At 44.8% G+C, this 15,730-nt stretch overlaps 1 protein-coding gene across 1 annotated transcript; it reads right to left on the bottom strand.

Moving 5' to 3' along the window:
- Positions 1 to 7,849: 7,849 nt before the first annotated feature.
- LOC144167224 (uncharacterized) lies at positions 7,850 to 9,776 on the bottom strand. Its single transcript, XM_077696565.1, has 3 exons — positions 9,639 to 9,776; positions 8,778 to 9,005; positions 7,850 to 8,188 (listed from the first exon to the last, which is right to left on the bottom strand). Exons 1-3 carry the CDS (start codon positions 9,666 to 9,668, stop codon positions 7,850 to 7,852), a joined length of 597 nt encoding a protein of 198 aa, XP_077552691.1. The 5' UTR covers positions 9,669 to 9,776.
- Positions 9,777 to 15,730: the final 5,954 nt, after the last annotated feature.

The following is a 15,730-nucleotide window of genomic DNA, read 5'->3' as shown; positions in this document are numbered from 1 at the left end:
CGTAAATTATATCCAATGCACACGTTTGAGACGCACAATGTGATGGTAAAAATCCACTGGCTCTTCAATGTGAAGAGACGGTCTTGACGCTACTTTACTGGTTTGACGGCACACGGGGAGACTACAAGGAACTCAGTGCTGTGACTGGCAGTCTGCACAGCAGCGATCGTTTTTAAAGCCTCAGCAGTGAGTGTGACTCGCGTGTCCATTATGCCACTTGTACCATTGCCTTTCCCTGTCGCAGTTCTGTTGTTTATTGCTACAGTGCCTCTCCCCGGAACATTGCATTCTGCGTTCTCGCCTTGAAACCGAAAAAAGTAAAATTAAGACCGCCGCGAACAGAATGCAGCCGCGTGCGTTAACTGGCTGCTTCTTGGTTGCGTCGTCATTTTAACGCCATCATTCAAGTCACGTCAAGACGTGACGAGTAATTGCTGTAAGCATCATTTTTCTTGAATACGTTTGTCCCTTTTGTAATGTTCTTGCTTCAACTGAAGGGATATCTCGTCCTTTTCGTGTTTGTTCAGAAACGCAACGTTTTGTAGCCGCCGAATCTGATATCCCTTTAGAAAACTTTTAATTCACGTTTGACGTAAAAAGAAGGCTTTATGTCCTTCACACACAGCGCTAAGAAATTAGACAGAATGTATAGGTAGGGACACAATTTCTTTAAAAAAAATAAATTCCGTGCCACCATGCTCCTGACGGTATGAAATAACACCGTTACTTCAATCCCTTAGTGACTGCGCCAGGGGCGTGAGAAATAAATGGCAGGGTGCTCTTTTTTTAGTTCAAAGGGTGTTTGTGACTGAAAAATAATTCTGCGTGTAAAACGAGTATAGAGACATGTGGGTAACAGGGCAGGTCTGCGTTCGTCCCTTTGCCATTCAGCCTCTGACCTCGTTGAACATGTAGTATTTGGTTTTCATTCACAAACAAAATACCAGCCAGCAAAAGAGTCCTATTGTTTGAGAGCTAACTGCAGCAATGATTTAACATACGCGTATAGGCCAGAGATAAAACTTATGACTTGGCACATTTTATTAGACATAATATCTAGCATCATAACTGCCTGCATTTAAACGTTTCAGGGAACGCAGGACCTTCCGAATTGTCTGGCTTGCGAGTCGCGATCACCTGCCTGACTGCAGCGGGGGTACCGAAAGGTGGGAGGTCATACTTCGTGGCTCGCGGCTGTGGTTTTCTGCAGTGACAAGCTGCAGGAGAATACCGCGTGATCGGAGCCGCGCATCTTTTTAGCAGGGAACACGGTAGGGTGCTTCGATGCCATTTCATGACGGCGGGTTCCACCCACCTTTCTGGGCCTTCATGCATCACCGAAGCTTATGCCTACATTTTAGACTGTTAGCGGTGCGGAAATGTCGTGGCTTTCGGTCTTTGTTATGTCATCCCAAAAAACTCAAGCGCTTTTTCTCGCTTCAGTGAGCGAAAAAGGATAATACTATTTCACGTGGCCTAAGGGGAAGTGGGGCTGGCCGATTCCTACCGCATCAGACCGGTTAATCTACCACTGGTTGGTGACGAGAACATTATGTATACTAGGTCACCTGTTAGAACAGATAGCCCAAGAACATGTTGAGCCTACTGTATCCGCCGTTCTAGTTCCCGTACGTTTCGCTGTACCACAGGAGGGCCAGCAGCATTGCGCAGCTTTATTCATTGCGTGAAGGACAGGAAAGTATGTTTTGGTGGCGGTGTTGTACGGCGAAGCAAAATTAGCAAAAGGATTTCTTTCTGAGGTAATAAATTGTGTGTATATATACATACATACATACATATTTATTTATTTATTTATTTTCATTCATTATAACCATCAGCTGCAGGGCGAACACCTCTCTTTCATCAACCTCTAACCTTTCCTGTTCCACGCAGGCGAGTTTAGTTCTTGACTCCGAAATTTCCTGTTTCGTCCCTCCATGGAATAATTGGTCTTCCTTTTTTCTAGACCAGTCTCTCGGCCCCATATTGTTCCTTATTATCGAAGAGGTGGTAGTGTTCATGAACAAGTGTGCACGCGTCATTTGGGTAGCCCTTGGAAATGGCAAGATATCGTTATATTTTTCATACTACAGTTTACAATTTGCACACATACACAAAAATGGAACGATTTAATGATGAGCTGCGTCGGGTTGAAGGATTATTTTGCCCGACCGCACAATCGACCTAACTTTCACCTGCAATTCAAGCCTAACAGACACAAGATTTCCAGGACATGGATTATGTGCTTCCTAACTCGCCGGTCTCGATTCATTGTTATCGGTGGTGCCCATTCCGATACTTCTCCAGTAATCTCTGGCGTCCCTCAGAGCTTGGTTCTCGGCCCGCTCCTTTTTTTAATCTACGTAAGTGACCTTCCTTACGGCCTTTCATCAACGCTTCGTCTTTTTGCGGGCGATTGCACCATCTACCATCGTATTTAACCAATGAAGATCAACTAACAGTACAGCAGGCCTTACGCACAATTGATATCTGATGCGTTAGTAGATGATGAGGCTGAATATTTCCAAGTGCAAGTTCATGCCTGTCTCTCGAAAACACACCAAAGTCATCTGTGCGTTCTCCTTAAACTCAGCAAAGTTATCGCAAGGCGATTACAGGCGGACTAACAGGCGGACTAAATACAGGCGGACTAACCTCGACCGAGCTTATTACAAAACTAGCTGCCGATGCCTAAAAAATTCTTGGCTATCTCAGAAGGCCATTGTCGTTATCACCGACAATCCTTCGAAAAATGGCTTTTGAAACTTTTGTTCGGACTAAAATGGAAAACGTATCTGCAATTTGGAGCCCTCCTCCGATATGCCTAATCAATATTCTTGAGTCCGTCCAAAATTGTGCCGCAATATTAATCTCCTCAGATTATTACAAACGCGCTAGTAACAGTCATATAAAATTATCCCTCGGTCTCCCTTTTTTATAAGTTCTACGGAACATTGCACGTCTTTGTCTTTTTCACGAACTATACTACAACTTTGCGCGCCTACATGGCTCACTTTTACTTCCGCCCTTTATACAAGTCGCCGGTTAATTAAGTCCATAAGTATTCGGCGTCTGTTTCGCTCTACTAACGCTTTGAACAAATCATTTCTGCCTATGGCCATTGACGAGTGGAACGGCTGACGGATATGGTCAGTGAACATGTTGCTTTTAAATTTAGAGATATATTGCGAGCCATTCTTGACTCTAAATTTCTGCTTTCCTTTTTTGTTGTTTGTTTGCTGCCGCCTGTATATGTTTGATATCGAATTCACTCTAAACCATTTTGCTTCCAATGTTCAGTGTTCCTTATTGTTGTTTGTTGCTACCAGTATGTTTTTTAATTCAAAAAGTGTTACCATAAAACGCCTTTTCATTGCCGTTTTACTTTGTTACTTTGTTCCCCCCCCCCCCCCCACTTTTTTTCTCGAGAGGGGCCCTAAAGGGTAAATACATGGTGGTGATGATGACCTCTTCTGCATAACTACATTATTTATTCACCCATCATTGTATTTTGGAACTAAACTTTCAACTTTTGAAACTTTGAAAGCTTGAGGGTTCGGGGTGTTGGTCTGTTTGGGTGTGAAAGCGAGAGTGTCACTGTTTCTCCGCAGTATTGTGGCCGGACTAAACGTCTTCGTGTTTAAGAGGGAAAGTGACAGAGTGGGAGATAGACAGCGAGAGAGAGAGACAGAGAGAGGGAAAAAGACGTTTGTTCAGTAACGAATAGGGTGTTCGGGAAAAGAGCGTAAGCGGACGGCAGGGAGCTCAGGTATTTAACTCAGAGTCCCAGATGCAGCAGCTGCTTCTCTTGCCCTCTCAATCAGCTCACGCTGATCTTTGGAAAGTCACATTTCCCACCTTTGTTTTTGTATCTACCTGACGCGTAATTTTGAGTTGCATGGAAAGAAATTCATTTTATTGTGTTCGCGTTTCGTTTGTCTATGACTGTACGCTTACACGTAAAGATTCTTTCTCATTTTCGCTACTTCATAAAAAAATGCGGAGGGCTACCATCATCATTCCCTCGCTCTTAAAACTACAACTCATTTTTAAACATTTTGAAACATACGCCATTGTAGGTAGGCATTCCGAGCAGTTTCGCGGCCGCACGTTCGCCAGTGGTGAACGGTAGGGGGGGGTGGGGGGGGGAGGAGGAGAGGGGGTTAAGGTGTCACACGCCCACTCAGTAGTTTACAAGCACCTTGGAGGGCTCCTTTATGATATTTGTGTTGATTATTATGATTGTTTATTACCAGGTCAGGTTTTGATGAGGACAAAAACCAAGATTCCGCGTGGTGCAAATCCGCGTCCGTGATACAGGACGTAATGAACGCAGGTGCACCTTTTGCAGGCATTGCGTTATATGACCATAGCTCCACGTGATTACTTGTGTTAAATCAACGTATCTATAGGATGAGTGTGGCATCCACAATAATATCATTTATTTGGTACACTTTGGTACAGTCACAGCGAGGAGTGTATTATAAATAGTTCTCCCTTGGTGTTCTCAAATTGTTACAATTTTCTATGTCAAGTTTTCAATGCTTAATGAATAAAGGGCCTCGGTCTGACTGAAGCCTTGTACTATTTTGTGACTGGTTTGGGCCAGGCAAACCCTCTCGGTCTAGGTCGCATTCCTTGATAGGGTCAAGCAAGTCATTGCAATGTGCACTATTAAATGCATAAAGAAGTTTAAATTTCGCAAAAAAGATGCGGTCACGGCTTGTTAATTTGAACTAGTAGGGGACCTTAAATTAGCTCAATATAGTCGGAGTTCGAATAGCACGGGCGGGTGCTATGAGCGGCCATCGCACCGCTCTGCGGCGGCTAGGCCCCCGAGGAAGAACATCTTGGCTTGTTATCGCGAATGACGCGTGATGTGGCAGGTAATTTCGGGAATTAAGACAATGCCGCCTTGCTAAGACTGTCGCTGGAACATTGGCGGGGCCGGCGGCACCCGCTGTGCAAGCAAAAAAAAAAAAAAAAAAATGGCCGTGTATCGGTTCCTATCGTTGCAAATGTCGACAAAAGACAACAGTCTTTGTCGACGTTTGCCAATAAATGCCTCCCTTCGCTTTCCCTCTCCCCTTATCCCCTCTTATGCTGTTCCTCTTCCATCGCGCTTCTTCCAATGTAAACACACTAAAGGTTTGCTCAAGTCAATTTAAATTAACCGCGTTCTACTGCCAATGGCCGGGTTTCTCGATGTCAGCGCAGCCGTACGGCCGAATCGCGCGTGAATCGAGGCACCATACTAAAATGTGTGTACAACCACGTCGCCCCACTCCTCGTGCGTTCCAAGCAGAACGTGGAGCCTATCTAATTAAGGCTTTTGTTGCTGTGTCCGTGTGATTTCTCGAATTCCGCAAGGAGCGCGGAACTGCCGCAAGAACAATTATGGTTTTTTCACCCAAATGTACCTATCTGCATAATTATGGGCGCTGCTTTCAACCGTTAAATATATTTGCACTAAGAGCAGCGACTTTTCTCCGACTGTGATCGTATCGCTGACTGTAGCTGTTTGAGCGGTTATGTTTATGCAACGCAATATTTATCCAAAGCAATGTTTATCCAACGTACCAGACTCAAGAGGTAGCTCTCTGTTTTCTGTTTTTCCCATGATATTTCAGCCCGTTTCCCTGGATATTTCGACCCGCAGGCGACGTTTTTCTGCGGTAGTTGTAGAATATCATTTCCCACCGCCAAAAACAAGCACCAATAAAATGGTAATAAACACTGCAGATATCACTTATATATTGATGTGCTGCCCTAATGTCTTGTTCTTGTTCAACAATGTTGACAGGTATGAACATTGACACCGGACTTAAATGTCTAGATTTGGGTGTTACAAAATAAGACAGTTATGATACTATTGAGGGTCACATCATGGCGAAGCCGGGGGGGGGGGGGGGGGGTAGGGTGCGTACCTGTATAGCTCTTACGGGCGCGGTGGTCTTTGGCCTATTTTAACTCTAACATTTATTTGTCGCGCAGGGCCGGCTGAGATTGGAGAGAAAGAAAAGAAGCTCCCACTTACAGCAACAATTATGCAGTAAAGGTCGTTGCGACAGCGAAGCCTCAAGCGTACCACTTAGAGAGATTGACCAAGATTGGCCAAGAAAACATAATAATAATCATAAAACATAATAATCATACGCATTCTCGACACGTTTTACGTGATTTCAGAATCAATCTAACGGAAACACCAAGTGAACCCCACGATGCGTCGCATCTACACAGGGTTCCCCTCGCGGGGAGGTGGGCGCAATTTTTGTTCCTCAGGTAGCGCTGACGAGTGTTCAAATGTTCCTCCATGTGGCACAGAAAACATATTACAGTATATTAAAAACTGTTGTGAATCTATTGAGGGTCACATCAGGGCGGAGCCAGGGTGGGGGAGGGCGTACCTGTCTACTGCTATTATGAGTGCTTGTGGTCTTTGGCGTATTTGAACCCTGACATTAATTTGTCATGCCAGACTGGCTGAGAATGGAAAGAACAATAGTTTTGCGCCCACGAAACGTCACAGAATGCAAAGAAGAGTTTTACGATGCATGCATGCGTTGGCACGAAACGTTCTACGAAAAGTCTCGATAACTGGAAACACCATGCGACAGTCGCTAGCTCACATGAAGTGGCCTACCTGTAAAGCAAACTACTAAAACTGCAGCAAGAGCAACTATATTTTTAACTGTTCATGTAGTGATGGTACTGCTGTCCGATAAACTCTGCAAAATTCTCTCCAACTTCGCAACATTGAAATACTTACTATGTGTTTATACGTTTAGTAATTATGGTTTTCTCACCCAAATTTACCTATCTTTATAATTCTGGGCGCTGCTTTCAACCGTTCAATATATTTGCACGAAGAGCAGAGACTCTTCTCCGACTGTGATCGTATCGCTGACTGTAGCTGTTTGAGCGGTTATGTTTATGCAACGCAATATTTATCCAAAGCAATGTTTATCCAACGTACCAGAGTGAAGAGGTAGCTCTCTGTTTTCTGTTTTTCCCTGGACATTTCAGCCCGTTGTGGCTTACCCAGAACTTCCTTGCAATTTTATAAGGATGTGTTCACATAACTTCTAATCAGACAATACACTTGTCTTGTCGGACAAAGCCCACTGAGACCGACAATAGCTACATGCCAGCTACAGAAAATAATTTCAACCTGGCGGGTGTCTCGCAATTACAATTCATCTCGGCCTCCAATAACACATTTTGCATTGGCCTCAAGGAAAACAAACGAGCGAGATTCATCGGAATGGTTTTGTGTATTGCGGCTTTTCTATTCCTAAGTTCTTGATCTCTTTCTGTTTTGGAATATTTTTTTCTCCTTGCCTCTGTTTATTATATTGTGCGTCGCGTTTATTGTAGCTAAAGCCTGTGCTGACATTTTATCCCGCAAGGCCACCTGGCAGTGTTCTTATTTTATGCATTGTGTATATATGATGCAATGTGGGTCTATGATATTCGATCACAGAGTCTCTTATTATTCATGACCATTTTGAAACAAGAAAGCAGCGAACACACTTACATAAACAACATCAGGTATATTTTTCTGTCTTTGATACCAGCGTCGTGCTGGGAAACTGTTGTAACCCAATCAAAATCGTTTGTTATAAAGTACACAAAGAGTGTTTTGTGTGCCATATTGCACGCTTAACTAAATCCAGGAAGTAGAGAGGAAACAACACAAGCCGAAGGAGCAAAAATATTTCAGCTTTACATTTTTATTTTCAGTACTGCTTTCTATGCCTACTAGCCCATCTATTTTCATATCCAAGGGGTAAGCTTTGCATCCTTGTTCAAGGTTGTTTCTTCGTGACTATAAACTCGGCGTTGCCTTTTATCCAGCCCAGGGCCCCTGGCGGCCGTAGCCGAATCCTCCGTAGGTGGATGCCGCCGTGTACGGAGACGAATAGCGGCCGGCACCGGCCGGACGAGGGTTGGAGTTGAAGACGGCGTCTGCGCTCGCTCCAGGCAGCGTTCCGGGTTCATTGGTGTCGACCATGGCGCGGAATCCGCCGGCGTCGGCGACGTAGTTGACGCGGCGGAAGAGGCCGCTGGCGTCCGTGTAGCCGAACGAGCCGGTCTTGGCGTTGCTGGCGTCTCCCTGCTCCTTGTGGTACGTCTTGGTGCCGAACTCGTCTACGTTATCGTAGCCGAAGCTGTATGGCTGTGGTGGCTGCGTACAAAGAAAGTATAAATGTGGTGCGTATACTACAAGAAACAGGTACTGTGGTAACTGATTTCGAATTTGCACAAGTTAATAAATTTCCACAGATTTCTCATGCTCTTGTAACACACCAGCGGAAACACCAATTTCTCTGAACCGTAAAACAATGATCGTTATGAGGTATAGAGCTGCAGTATTATTACGAATAAGGCGACAGTATTAAACCACCGTTACTTATGTCAATTACTCGTGTCTACCCCGAATAAAGCGCTTTTAAAAATTGTGCAAGGTTATGGAATGTTTTATTGTTTTACGATGGGCACGCTATAGGGAACGCTACGTGTCGTTTTTTTCTACAATGATTCTGCCATTCCTACTGTGCGCCAAATGTCAGCTTAAAAAGTTTGCCGGCGGAATATTTATAAACCAAATAGCTGAAACTACTTCCGTGGACTCATCAATACAAAGTGGTGCTTTGGAGTTTACGAGAAATCTCTTTAGAAGTGTTTGTTTCTAAAAGTAGATACAATCTCTTGTGTAATAAGCCTTCTTATTTCGCGCTAATATGAACAAGAAAAAAATAAAATGGAGCACTTACGTAATACTGTTCTTGGCGGGCGAACCTGTTTGTTGCAGCGGCGAAGGAAGGCCCGAAGCCGCCCCCAAATCCACTGCTGTATCCGCCTCCGAATCCAGCACTGTATCCGCCTCTGAAGCCGCCCGCGTATCCTCCTCCAAAGCCACTTCCCAGTCCGCTTCCGAAGCTGCTGCCGAATCCGTACCGGCCTCCCGCAAACGCCACGGGTAGTATGCAGATCAGCAGGACCTGCACGTGGCGTTATCCATCACATAGGAACTTTACAATCCTTTTTATGTTCGTCTTACATGATGTGCGTGTTTTTGCGTGCCTAGTACCAGGAAGAAGTTACTGTGCCACGAAGAAGTTACTGGGAGTTCTAAACTTTTTTTTCAGATTCTATTATAGATGTAGGTAATGCACGAATATATCGTGGCAATATAGCGTTAACAAACTGCGATGAAGGTGCTTGCATCTCTTTTTACCAGCACTGGTTATCGTGTGGCTTTACTGTGAGAGGAAATTACACAAATCAGACTCATTGTTTATAGTAGTGAGGTGGGCAACGCAGGCCAACACAATCACGCATAGGTGAAGCAGGAAAGTTGGAATTGGGTACTCAGTGCTTTGACAGTGAAAACGCGAAAAGGATTTAGCCAGTCATCATAAATATTCGTAGCTGCGCAACAGATAAGCTGAGATATTTGAACTAGCAGTCCTTCTTGGGGAACTATACAAAACAGACGTCAATTACCATTGTTATAAGTAGGCCTGGTTCTTTGGTAAGCTGGCATTTATTTTATTGGGCAATATTTCCAGAAAAATAAAACCTATTAAAGCTGAAGCCAATGTTAATGCATATTTGAAAGCCACAGAACTTACCTTGCAGAACATGGTAGTGGTGGACATCATCGTAAATTATAGCCGACGAACACGTTTGGGACGCAACTTGTGAGGGTAAATATCCACTGGCTCTTCAATGTGAAGAGACGGTCTTGTCGCTACTTTGCTGGTTTGACGGTACACGGGTAGACTAGAAGGCACTCAGAGCTGTGACTGGCGATCTCCACGGCAGCGAGAGCTTTTAAAGCCTCAGCAGCGAGGGTGACTCGTGTGTTTATTATGCAACTCATCCGAGTGTGTTTCCCTCTCGCAGTTTTGCTGTTTATTGCTGCAGTGCCTCTCTCCCCAACATTGCATTCCGCGTGCTCGCCTTGAAACCGAAAAGAGTAAAATTAAGGCCGGAGCGAACAGAATGCAGCCGCGTGCGTTAACTGGCTGCTTCTTGGTTGCTTCGTCATTTTAACGCCGTCTTTCCCGTCGCGTCAAGACGTGACGAGTGATTGCTGTAAGCGTCGTTTGTCTCGAATACGTTTGTTCCTTTTGTAATGTGCTGGGTTCAACTGAAGGGATGTCTCGTCCTTTTCGTGTTTGTTCAGAAATACAACGTTTTGTAGCCACCGAATCTGATGTCTCTTTAGAACACTTTTAATTCACGTTTGACGTAAGAAGTCGGCTTTATGTTCTTCACGCACAACGCTAAGAAATTAGACAGAAGGAATGGCTACGCACACAATGCCTTCGGGGTTGTCTTCAAAAAATATATAAATTTCATGCCAACATGCACCTCACGGTACGAAATAACACCGTGACCCCAATTCTCTAGTGACGGCGTCAGTGGGGTGAAAAATTAATGGCAGGGTTCTCTTGTTCTATGTTCAAAGGGTGTTTGTGGCTGAAAAATAATTCTGCACGTAAAACGGGAATAGAGACATGAGGATAACACGGCAGGTCTGGGCTCGTCTTTTTGCCTTTTTGCCATTGACCTCGTTGAACACGTAGTATTTGTTTTTCATTCAGAAACAAAATACTAGCCAGCAACGGAGTCCTATTGCTTGAGAGCTAAGTGGAGCAATGATTTAACACGTGCGTATAGGCCACAGAAAAAACTTGTGACTGGGCACATTTTCTTAGGACATAATATCGGGCATCATAACTACCTGCATTTAAACGTTTCAGGGAACGCAGGACCTTCCGAATTTACTTGTCTGGCTTGAGAGTCGCGATCACCTGCCTGACTACAGCGCGGGTGCCGATAGGTGGCAGGTCATACTCCATGTCACGCGGCTGTTGTTTTGCTGCAGTGGCAAGCTGCAAGAGAGTGCAGCGCGATCGGAGCGGCACGGCTTGTTAGCAGGGAACACGGTAGGGTGCCTCGATGCCATGTCATGACGGCGGGTGCCGCCCACCTTTTTGCACTTTCATGCATCACCGAAGCTGATACTTACCATTTTAGACAGTTAGCGATGCTGAAATGTCGTGGCTTTCGGTCTTTCTTATGTCATCCCAAAAAACGCAAGCGCTTTTTCTCGCTTCAGTGAGCGAAAAAGGATCAGACTATTTCACGTGGCCTAAGGGGAAGTGGGGCTGGCCGATCCCTACCGCATCAGCCCGGTTAATCTACCACCGGTTGGTGACGAGAACATTATGTACACTAGGTCATCTGTTAGAATAGGTTGCCCAAGAACTCGTTGAGCCTATTGTATCCGCCGTTCTCGTCCCCGTACATTTCGCGGTACTATACGGTCGTAAGAGGCATCTTCGTGGACGCACCACATGGACCAAGAAACATATCATCAAAATTGTCGTTGTTGGCTTTATCGATGCCTAAACAGCCAGCAGCAGCGTTGCGTAGCTTTATGCATTGCGTGAAGGACAGGTCAGTTAGTTTTTGGTGGCGCTGTTGTACGGTGAAGCAAAAATAAGAAAAAGCATTTCTTTCTGACGTAATAAATTGTGTACGTATATACATACATACATGTATACATATATACATACATATTTATTTATTTAGTTTCGTTCATTATCATCAGCAGCAGCAGCAAAAACACCCTATAGATCTACTGCAGGGCGAACACCTCTCTTTCATCAACCTCGAGCCTTCCCTGTTCCGCGCCAGCGAGTGTATTTCTGGACTCCGAAATTCTTTACTTAGCCCCTCCATGGAATAATTGGTCTTCCTTTTTTCTAGACCAGTCTATCAGCCCCTTATTGTTCCTTATTATCGAAGAGGTCGTAGTGTTCATGAACAAGTTTGCACGCGTCATTTGAGTAGCCCTTGGCAATGGCAATATGTCGTTATATTTTTCACACTACAGCTGACAGTTTGCACACACACACAGAAATGGAACGATTTCAGGATGGGCTACGTTGTGTTGAAGGATGTGTTGGTCCGACCGCACAATAGACCCTAACTTTCACCTATAATTTAAGCCTAAAAGACACAAGATTTCCAAGACATGGTATAAATGCTTCCTAACTCGCAGGTCTCGAGTCACTGTTATCTGTGGTGTCCATTCCGATACTTCTCCAGAAATCTCTGGTGTCCCTCAGAGCTTGGTTCTCGGTCCGCTCCTTTTTTTATCTACGTAAATGACCTTCCCTCGGGGTTTCATTAACGCTCCGTCTTTTTGCTGACGATTGCAGCATCTACCATCGTATATCAACTAAGAAAGGTCAACTTATACTACAGCAAGCCTTACACACAATTGGTAACTGTGGTTGTTAGTGGATGATGAGGCCGAATATTTCCAAGTGCAACTTCATACCTGTCTCTCGAAAACACACCAAAGTCATCTATTCGTACTCCTTACACTCAGAAAAGTTATCGCAAGGCGATTCACACCTACACCTTGCGTTATAATTACAGGCGGACTAGCCTCTACCGAGCATATTACCAAACTAGCTGCCAATGCCTCAAAAATTCTTGGCTATCTAAGAAGGCCAGTGTCGTTATCACCGGAAATCCTTCGCAAAATGGCTTTTGAAATTTTTGTTCGAACTAAAATGGAATACGCATCTGCAATTTCGAGCCTTCCTCAGATATGACTAAACAATATTCTTGAATCCGCCCAAAATCGTGCCGCAAGATTCATCTTCTCAAATTATGACAAACGTGGTATTATCAGTCAAATAAAACCATCCCTCGGTCGTCCTTTTTTACGAGTTCTACGGAAAATCGCACGTCTTTGTCTGTTTCACAAACTATAGTAAAACTTATCGCGCCTACATGGCTCACTTTTACTTCCGCCCTTCACACATGTCGCCGCCTATTTATATCCATGAGTATTCGGCGCGTGCTTGGCTTTACTAACGCTTTTAGGAAATCATTTCTGCCTATGACTATTGATGAGTGGAAGGGTTGATGAATGCTATTGTCAGTGAACATGTTGCCTTTAAATTTAGAGATTTATTGCTAGCCATTCTTGACTCTTCATCACTCCTTTCCGTTTTTGTTGTTTGTTCGCTGCCGCCTGTATATGTTGGTTATAGAATTGACTGTTAACCATTTCGCTTCCTATATTCTGTGTTTCTTATTGTTGTTTGTTGCTACCTGAATGTTTTTAATTCAAAAACTGTTACCATGAATTGCCTTTTCAGTGCCATTTGTACTTTATGTTCCCCCCCCCCCCCCCCCACATCCTTTTTTGAGAGGGGCCCTTAAGGGTAAGTACATGGTGATGGTGATGACCTCCTTTTGCATACCTACATTTTTTATTCGCACATTATTGCATTTTTGAAATAAACTTTGAAATTTTGAAACTTTGAAAGTTTGGGGGTACGGGGTGTTGGTCAGCTTGAGCGGGAAAGCGACAGTGTCACTGTTTCTCCGCTAATATTGTGGCCGGTCTGAACGTCTTCGTTTTTAAGAGGGAAAGACAGAGCGAGAGACAGACAGCGAGAGAGAAAGAGGAAGAAAAGGCGTTTGTTGAGTAACGAATAGGGTGTTTGGGAAAAGGGCGTAAGCGGACGGCAGGGAGCTCAAGAATTTAACTCGAAGTCCAGAGACCCAGATGCAGCAGCTGCTTCTCTTGCCCTCTCAATCAGCTCACGCTGATCTTAGCGTAACAAGCTTGTCAAAGCTGTCTCCCATTTCTGGGCAGCGGTGGAATGTGTTATCTCTGAGGTGTTCTTCATTGCGCTTGCTCCTGAACATGGCTAGGTTGCGTCGAAAAGGGCTGATGTATCTCCGAAATGAGCACGTTCCTTAATGTCTCATGTTTCCCCCCCATCCTCTTCGCCCATCTACATTGTAGATACATGTGTTTTTATTCTCGGCAGGGTTTGATAATCTTCGTTGTTGAGATCCGCTTGTGGCACGATCAAACATAGTTTTCGCAGCCGTGGATTAAAGAGCCGTTCTTCGTAGGGCAGGGTGTAGTCGTGGTCGTACAGAACACGTGCCTCTTGGTCGCCTGCCTTGTTGTCTCCCTGGCTGTCGTGTATGGATGTCCATGTAATGTGAATTTTCTTCAATGTGGATGGGGGAATATTTCTGTAGCGTTTAGTAGTCTGCCGGCAAACAAAAGTTCAATTGAATTTTGAGTCTCTAACGATGTTTGTGGTCGTATTTGACTGCTCCGCTCACTCCACGAGGATGGCTTCAATGTCCGCTTTTTCGGTTGCTTTGTCGGCAGATTGGCAGGGTAGTCCGCTACGAAAGTTCAATTGATTTTTGAGAGTGTCTAACGATGTCTATGCTTGTATTTGAACGTTTAAAGATGATGGCTTCAATTTTAATTTTTTCCGTTGCCGTGTCGGTAGACCATGCAGGCAAAAAGATTGGCAGGGTAGTCCACTAGACCCATGCTTTGTGCTTTTTGCATCCCGGCGTCAGCATATGCTGTGTTTTTAGGGCGTTGGTACCTTTTTTTCTAAGGAATTTTATCCTGGCTTGTTGCGGCTCCTTGTGTCTGTTTGGATCCGTGTTTTTTGGTACGGGTAGTTTTTATGGGGAGTAACTGGATGGGGGACACATGTTCAACATACCGTACAGTCGTTTTTTTTTCTAGAGGGGCGCCTATCTTTTACACGATTACTCGTCCCGATTCCAGTTTTTCCAGCCACTTATTTTGTGCTAGGAGACTGGCCTCTCTTAATTCTTCGAAAGTGTTATAAACACCAACTTTGAGAACTTTTCCCTTGGCCATGAATTTTGGGAGTGGAGATTTCCTTTCTACGCTGTTTTGACAATAGTGTTTGGTTTTCGCGAGTGTCAGTAAATATATGGTACGTCAACCTTTGCGATATTCAACTCATGATCAGTGCCTGGTTGTGTCTTATTGTTTGCTCTTCTAGTTTCATTCTTTCTGTTCCCCTGACTTGGTGTTTGGCAATGTAGACTAATTGGTTAAAGCGTTTTTGGTGATCGCGAGATCGGCTCTGCCTCTTCACTGTAGGGCCATGCCGAGTGAATGAGTGAGTGACAACATTTATTTGTTCATAGACTGGAGTCAGGGAAGGAAACTCTTGATAAGTACCATCCTGCCCCTTCACACGGCAGCCAGAAGTCCTTCTTCCCTTACGGCGGCCTCGGCCGTCGGGACCAGACTTACCTTCTCTCCCGAGTCCGAGCTGAGCAGCAAGGTCTCCCACTGCTCAGAGCTTATAATGTTTATCGCTAGTTTATGAACTTTATTCCTTTGATTTCTGTATCTAATTGTTGGGACAAGCCCAAATCATATGTTGCAGGTCCGCCCTGTTTCCGCACTGCATATATGCGCTGGAATATAACGCCGATTAGCAGCTGTTGTACAACACGGGTTGGGGAATGGGTTTATTTCGAGATGGTGCCAAGCCACTTCCTGTCGTCTAGTCATCGTTTTTTCTGCTGCAGGGCATTTTGACCCTCCCAGCCTATAGTGATTTAAGACTACTCGGTAGGCGACCAGCCTGTCCTTATCCGACCGGCGGAGCGAGAGTGCGTCGAAGGTGTTGGTGACGTCGGCCCCGTCGGTGAAGTCTCAAGCAGCGGCATGCGCCTTGTAATTCCCCTGGAGGCCAAAGTGAGCTGGCGCCCATATGATTTGGATTCCTTGGAATCGACCTCTATGAAAACCGGCCTGTAGGATTCTGAGGCCGTCAGACGATATGCGTCCCCTCGAGTAAATAAGAATTGCCGGCTTCAAGTCACT

Source organism: Haemaphysalis longicornis, unplaced genomic scaffold, assembly GCF_048455015.1.
Source record: "Haemaphysalis longicornis isolate Haplotype H1 unplaced genomic scaffold, Haemaphysalis longicornis Haplotype H1 scaffold_2, whole genome shotgun sequence".
Taxonomy (NCBI): Eukaryota; Metazoa; Arthropoda; class Arachnida; order Ixodida; family Ixodidae; genus Haemaphysalis; species Haemaphysalis longicornis.
Note: the sequence above shows the minus strand (reverse complement) of the source record. Positions and strands in the feature narration are given on the sequence as shown.